A 7,677-nucleotide genomic window follows, 5' to 3' on the forward strand; every position below is an offset into this window, starting at 1 on the left:
GTGAAATTCCATCACAGCGCAAAGTTCTCGGCCGTGACCCGACCTGCACGGGGTGTCCCTTCACACCTCTGTGACCGGTGGTGTGGCTCTGGGGTTCAGCAGGGTTTAAATCCGCCTCTCTCTCCGACACTGCTGTCTTGTTAGCACGTAGCTGTGGAGCATGGAGCTGCTTTATCAGTGTTTTGTCCTCCGTGACTCGCTTCAGAAAAACAGAAATCAAATCACAGACATTATTTTGTAAAGTGTGAAGTTCGTTTCTTCGATCCGGAAGCTGTGATGTTTATGTTGCTAAGTAACAGAAGCTCATAGCCTCCACTTCAGCACTGAGTAAATTTCTGCAAATTCCCTAAGACTCAGAATCAGAAGGAGCTTTATTAAGAGTCTGACACACAACACAAGACAATATTTTAAAACAGAAATATTCAAATCGTCATCTGAATCACTCCAATGGTTCCTGAAAGAGTTCCAGTTGTAGTCTTGTCATAGTGGAACCTTCTGTTCTGTGGTGAAGGCAGAACCTTTAAGGATTACAGTCAAGAGACAGACTACAGAACTGGTCCGACGTTAGGCCACGCCCCCTAGCCGAGTCTGATCAGCAGGCCTGCTCTGTGCTGCTGCTGAGTGAACAGGTCAGAAGGTCTGAGATGTTTCTGAGCTCAGAGTAAAACTTCTTCACGCGTCTTGCTGAGAGTCAAAGAGGTCAAAAGAAACTTGGATGAAGTTTTTTGGAGAAAAGTGACAAGATGACATCATCAAAGAGCGCCAGGTTCAAGACAGTCACATTGACCGCAGATCATGTTCAGCACCGTCCTTTAACACACCACGTCTCCATCTCTCCACAACATGTCATGTCTCAGAGAAGCAGAATGTGTGTTTCATCCTAGGGCTCAGTTCTAATTTCCTCAATTCCAAAGTGCACACAGAACAGGTGGACGCTCTCTCTCTCTCTCTCTCTCTCTCTCTCTCTCTCTCTCTCTCTCTCGCTCTCTCTCACTTGTTTTCTTTCCCAGCGTCCTCAGCAGACAGACAGCAGTGGGCAGCAGACGCCTGTGGAGGTGTCACTTCACACCTCCTGCTGTATAAAATCCTCCTCCGATTCTGAATCTCCAGCCTACACTCTTTCTTCCGAAAGCAAGAAAGATGGATGTTTCCTCTCCTCCCTTCAGCTACAGCTCTCTCAGCTCTGATTCCGAGGTCTACAACATCTCGTCTCCCGAATCTATAAGTGAAGGAAGGCCGAAGTCGAGGAAGGCGCGCTGCAAGAACCCGAGCAAGCAGAGAAGGAATGCCAGCGAGAAAGAAAAGCTGCGGATGAGAGATCTGACCAAAGCGCTTCACAATTTAAGGACGTTCCTTCCGCCGTTCGTGGCTCCTGCCGGACAAACGCTCACCAAAATCGAGACGCTGAGACTCGCCATACGCTACATCTCCTACCTGTCCTCTCAGCTTGACCTCCAGATGTCCTACTGCCAGCACACACAGCTCAGATCTCCTCACCACAGCTCCATGTCACATTCCTGGGAAGCAGGAAACCTTGGGAATAAAACAGAAGCCTTCAACTTCCAGCATAATAAACCCCCTCACGGTGCTTTTGATGAATCCTGGACGCTCCACGATGCAGAAGAACACATCACTCCTCCTCACAGCGACGTCGCCTGCGCTCAGGGACTCTACGGACGTCACGTTACACTCCAGTCGGAAAGCGGGTTTATCCAAGCGGGAACAGAGCAAAGAGACGCGATTAAACTGGAAATTCATGACTGTGGGGAACTCTTCAGCTCTGACTTCCAGTCTCTCATGAATCCACAAGTGTCTCTGCCACAGCAGGTAACAAGAACCGATACAACTAACGATCTCCAGCATACACACAATGTCTTTATTTAGTGAGACGAGTCGAAGACGGCGTGTTGCGATCGGCTGAGAGGAGAACGCATGATACACTGAGACACTTCACTCCAATTCTGAATGACTGTAATCACTTTAGTCACATTTGAGGGTTTCCTTCAACAAGCAGTAGATTGTTCGATGTCTAAACGTCGACTTGACATGTGAAATGAAGTATTTTTGTGTTTTAGGACTACAGTAGAGCCGAGCAGCTCGACGACACGACAGGACACGACTTCTGGGTCTGAAGCTTATCGGCATCTTTACTACGAATTCACGTCCGTGTACAAACATTTATTTATTCTAAATTAACATTTTGTCTTATTGTAACATTTCTATTTTAATAATGCTCTTTTTTTGTACAAGAAAAATTATCTACAAAAATAATAATATCTGATATTTATTAACGTTTATACGTTTTGTCACGTTTGCATCGTTGTTTATGGAAAATATGAATATTAATATGTCGAACGTTTCATCTTTTGTCTCGATTTATTTGTATAAATATGTTTCGATATTCATTTTGATATTAAATTTGAATATTAATGGAATGATTTTTTTTAACGTGTAACAAATTAAACACAATATTAAACGAAATGAAACTCCCTCTCACCCTAAACAGTGACTTACTGTACGGCAGCTCAGCGAGACGTTTCACAACAATTTATACACTAAACTCCTTCACTGCAGTCGAGGGTAAAGAGTCAGAACTCAAACAGTAATGTGACTTTAGATGGAACAAGAAGCAGTGGGTCATGTGACTTGGTCATGAGTTGCTGGGGCTGATGGGTAATGTAGTTCTCAATCACTCTGTGCTGCCATGACAACTAATACATAAATCGCACCTACAAACGAGTAGTTGTTTATCTGGAATAGTTTATTAACGAATAAGTGGAGGAGAAGGTGATGAATCTTATTCCTCTTCTGTGTGTTTTTCAGTCTGGAGGTCAGGGGTCAGAGGCTCAGACTGGGAGTGGGTTTATACAGAAAAAGACAATAATTTGAACATATTCTAATGTCTATACTGATCTGAAGAGATTAAAGGTGCGGTCTCTGTTGTTTGAAAGCCAATGTTGACATTTGAAATCACCAAAACAAACACGCCCCCTAACCCAAACGGGTCCCACCCCTGTATCGATAGCTCCGCCCACACATACATACGTAACCCGGGCGACTGACAGAAAGAAACGTGTCTTTATCATAGCTGAAGGGAAGAACAATACGATTGTAGATAAACAAACAAGCAAAAATGCCACACAAGCATAATGATGTAAAGGACAAAGGCATATATTAGTTCTGTGTAACAAAGCAAAACCAACGTTACTCACCTATCGAGAAGGAAAAAAGCGCCTCGGCGTCTTAAGTAAAGTCGGCCACATATTCACAGGTCGGAGTTTCCCGAGTCGATAACTCCTGAGCTAAACGCTGTTACTACACAAAAGGCGGTTGTAGCTGCCTCTCTACATTACTACGATAGAAAAGAGGTGTTATTTGTGTAGTAACAGCGTTTAGCTCAGGAGTTATTGACTCGGGAAACTCCAACCTGTGAATATGTGGCCGACTTCCTGCTCCTTCAGTTCTCTCCAGCGCTGGAAAGCTGATCCTATATTAACACGTCCTACTTCTTGTCCTTATCTTAAGTCTTTCTTCTGTTTCTTTCGTTGTTTTTATCCTCCGTGTCGATGTTAAAACCGCTTTCTGCTAATGTCACACATGCGCGCTGAACACTCTTTCCGCCCATATTCACAAGACACGCCCTTTTCTGCTCATTGGCTACACGTTAGTTTTGTATTAGTTTCGTTGTCGGCCCGACTCGGTTTTCTGAAGCGTTTCTCAAACGACGGTGACCGCACCTTTAAGAGTTTTAATGTAACTAACCAGAGGCTGAGGCCTCTGAGGTAAGACGTTGCTATCTTGTGAAACTATTGTCCAAAATATTAAACTATGTTGAGATAATTACAACCTCTGATGTAAAGTTATTATTTAAAGTGTAAACTTTTATTCTAACAGGATTTCTCTACATCTCGGCTTAATTTATCGTTGGTAAACGTAATCTTAAGGCTAACCTTGAGCTAGCTAGTCCTTTAAATATTAACCATCTTATTAATACAAAGTATGAGTTTCAGTAATGTTTTAAAGTTTTAGACCTAAGACTTCTTTGTAGACTCTTTAGCTCAGTTTTTTTCCCCACTGCATCCCTAATAAATCTATATAACTGATGTTAGCTCAGTGGAACACAGACAGATCTTATTTATTTATTTATTTTTCACATGAATGAACTCCAAACATTCTCAATTTTCCACGACAGAAAAACTCCTTATTCAGAAGGTCACCTTCCTTAAATAAATAAATGTATAGATTTTCTCTGCTGATCAGCTGAATGTTATATTAATGCAGTGCAGCTCATCAGGGTCTGAGCTCCATGACGCCATCTACAGGCCAGTTTTATTACTGCATCATGGAGGTCCCACAATTCTGCTTTCAACCCCGTGAGCTACACAATCAAATACATAATAAAAAATACATACATGTACATACAACTTTATTAAGAAGATGCCTTATCTCAGTAATTAAAATATTTTACAACTATATTTGATTGGTAGGTTCGTTAAGAATGTGTATTTGTGCACGTTTGTGTTCCTGCTCCTCCTTATCTCCTGGTTGTTACACACTCCTGATGGTGTGAACACAATACTGTGACTCCCACTCACTGGGTGTGATTTAGGACAAGATCATTCATCCTATAGATTCATTAAAGAGAGAGAGAGACATTTCCATTTCTCTATTCAGGTTTAATTACTTAATCGATTCAGACAGTTAATTATCCATAGCTGTTCTGTCAGTAGTGTGTAGAGTGCAAAGCATCCTGGAGTGAACAGAGACAGTTAGACTAATATAAATGAGAACTGAACCATCTTCCAAAATCACTTCACTCCAAATTAGCATCGTAGCTGAACTACGGTTGGGGTAAAAGTTTGTATTATTGATATAATTTATACTGCTTCGTCGATGATGATGTAATAGTAGTCTGAAATGATGGGAGAAAGAAAATAAATAATTAATACTGAGCTTAAGCAGTGCAGTGTGTGTGTGTGTGTGAGAGAGAGAGATAGTTTACACATATAAATAAATACACACAGTAAGTCCACATACACTAAGAGCTAGGGTCCCACACACACACACACACACACACACACACACACACACACACACACACACACACACACACACACACTGTGCAAAAGTAAACGCTCCTTCATTTTAACACTGCACACAGGAAGTCCAGCTATACAGTGGCATATTAGGGTGGTAGAATGCAGGGCCCAGTCCATGGGGCAGTTTGTGTGTGACTGATGGGCAGGTATTTGCTGATCCTTAGCCTTCCTGCCCGAAGTCCTCAGTGAACCTCTTTACCTTCAGCAGATCTTCAGAGTTCACTGTGGGCCGAGTGGTGGACAGAGAGCGCAGCATGTCAGCCTGGGAGACACACACACACACAGTACTCATCATAAAATATGAAGTCCTCTAGTGTGTGTGTGTGTGTGTGTGTGTGTTTGTGTGTGTGTGTGTGTGTGTGATTGAGGCTGTCTGTCTGTCTTACCATACACACTATGGGCTCCAGCAGTTTGTCCCCAGGCACATCCATCCAGGTCATCTCGATAGCAGCAGGGTCACCAGGGGAACATGGCGTCAACAGGTCATCCACCATCACCGAGGGGTTACTACGGGATGGACCTCGTACCTGTTGACGACCTCGTCGTTAAACATGAGTCACCATGGCAACGGTTCTCTCACCCATTGTAGCTGAGCCCTTCACTCAGATAAACAAGAACACGCCTCCTGAGGGCCTCCAACCTGAGGCTGCTGACACTGCTAATGTTGACCATAAATTGTGTGTGTGTGTGTGTGTGTGTGTGTGTGTGTGTGTGTGTGAGAGAGAGAGAGAGGGAGACAGACAGACCTTCTTGAAGTGTGTGGCAGACTGCACTTTGCGTACAGGCTGCATGAGAGCATCTCTGACAATGACGCTGATGTCAGCACCGGAGTAGCCGTCAGTCTTGTTTGCGAGTTGGCGCAGGTCAGCTTCACTCAGGCTGTGGGGTGTGTTCCCTAAATGTAGGCGGAACATGGCAGCCCGAGCCGGCTCCTCTGGTAGGGGGATGTAGATTCGTTTCTCAAACCTACACACACACACACACACACACACACACACACACACACACACGCACACGCACACGCACACAAACACACACACGTACACAAACACACCCGCACACACACACACACACACACACAGTACACAAACACACACGTACAGTACACAAACACACATACACAAGCACACACCACACACACATATGGAATAAAATCACTGTCAATAATAATCGTACGTAATTCAAAGCATTTGTGTGTAAATTTTAATTTTGCAGTCGGATCCCAAAACCTGCGGCCACGACAGTTTACAGATACGAGATTTTGTGTGTTTGTTCAAATACAACTCCAAAATGTACGACTATGACAGTTTACACACAAAACGCTTGTTTTCACAACACCTCTTTTTCACACACGAAAACGGTCTGCAAAACAACTGTCAAAAATACGTCATCACGTTCACAGGCATTACTATCCGAGGGAAGATGAATCGATTCCACGAAGTGCGCGTGCGCCCCGCCCTCTTTTAAACCACTGGCGAAATGACGGATCAGCGACCACTGTCACAGTCGTACATTGGACAAACGTATTTTTGTTGGAGTCGTATTTGAACAAACACACAAAATCTCGTATCTGTAAACTGTCGTGGCCGTAGGTTTTGGGATCCGACTGCGCAAAATTAAAATTTACACACAAATGCTTTGAATTACGTACGATTATTATTGACAGTGTTTTTATTCCATACACACACACGGCCTTGTTTATCTTTGAGTAAAGATGTATGTAAATCTTTGTGTAACTTAAACAAATAAGAAAAATAAATACATTCCAACAATATAAATTATTTAATCTGGTTTCTGTTTATATTCGAGAATTCGCCGACATTAACTGATACAGCGCAGGCATGGTGCAGTGTTTATGAATGGAACACTGACCTTCTCCTGATGGCAGCATCTAGAACCCAGGGGATGTTAGTAGCCCCAAGAACCAAGACTTTGTCGTTATTATTCCCCACACCTGCCAGAGAACACACACACACACACACACACACACACACACACACACACAGAGGAGCACATTAGAGACACACTATGTGACCACATGAAAGTCACCAATGATGTCTGAAACTATCTTTCACATCTTGTTGTTTATAATGTCTCTATACACCATTAATAGGAGCTCGTAACTAAAGTTCGAACGGTCAAATGTCGCTTTGTCACTCGTTAGTGAGAACATGGGACTGATGAACTTTACTCAGGATGCCTGTGAATAAGTATGTGGGAGCCCATGGTGTCAATAACAAACTCCATTAGACACTCCGTCTCCTGTCCATTCCAACACACACCCACACTCTCTCTCTCTGTCTCTCTCTCTCTCTCTCACCCTGCATCTGAACAAGGAACTCAGTCTTGATCCTGCGAGCTGCTTCACTCTCGTTTTCACTTCGTGAGCCGCACAGAGAGTCCACCTCGTCAATGAAGATGATGGAGGGTTTACGCTGACGAGCAAGCTCAAAAAGATTTCTCACCAATCTGACAGAGAGAGAGAGAGAGAGAGAGAGAGAGAGAGAGAGAGAGAGACAGAGAGAGAGAGAGAGAGAGAGAGAGAGACAAAGAGAGAGACAGAGACAGAGAGACTTAC

At 43.5% G+C, this 7,677-nt stretch overlaps 2 protein-coding genes across 2 annotated transcripts in view; one reads left to right on the forward strand and one right to left on the reverse strand.

Annotated features, from left to right (window-relative positions):
- Positions 1 to 993: 993 nt before the first annotated feature.
- On the forward strand, positions 994 to 2,228 carry mespbb (mesoderm posterior bb). The gene is made up of 2 exons (XM_027160877.2): positions 994 to 1,827; positions 2,076 to 2,228. Exons 1-2 carry the CDS (start codon positions 1,141 to 1,143, stop codon positions 2,130 to 2,132), a joined length of 744 nt encoding a protein of 247 aa, XP_027016678.2. The 5' UTR covers positions 994 to 1,140; the 3' UTR covers positions 2,133 to 2,228.
- A 1,901-nt stretch (positions 2,229 to 4,129) lies between these two features.
- vps4a (vacuolar protein sorting 4 homolog A) overlaps positions 4,130 to 7,677 on the reverse strand; it is a 7,830-nt gene continuing 4,282 nt past the window's right edge. The window contains exons 7-11 of the mRNA XM_027160875.2: positions 7,420 to 7,568; positions 6,972 to 7,053; positions 5,846 to 6,065; positions 5,486 to 5,626; positions 4,130 to 5,361 (exon numbers count right to left, since the gene is read on the reverse strand). Of these exons, the coding sequence (XP_027016676.1) occupies positions 5,260 to 5,361; positions 5,486 to 5,626; positions 5,846 to 6,065; positions 6,972 to 7,053; positions 7,420 to 7,568 (694 nt within the window). The 3' untranslated portion in view covers positions 4,130 to 5,259. The remainder of the gene's footprint in view (positions 5,362 to 5,485; positions 5,627 to 5,845; positions 6,066 to 6,971; positions 7,054 to 7,419; positions 7,569 to 7,677) is intronic.

The sequence above is a fragment of the Tachysurus fulvidraco genome, chromosome 17, assembly GCF_022655615.1.
Source record: "Tachysurus fulvidraco isolate hzauxx_2018 chromosome 17, HZAU_PFXX_2.0, whole genome shotgun sequence".
NCBI lineage: Eukaryota > Metazoa > Chordata > Actinopteri > Siluriformes > Bagridae > Tachysurus > Tachysurus fulvidraco.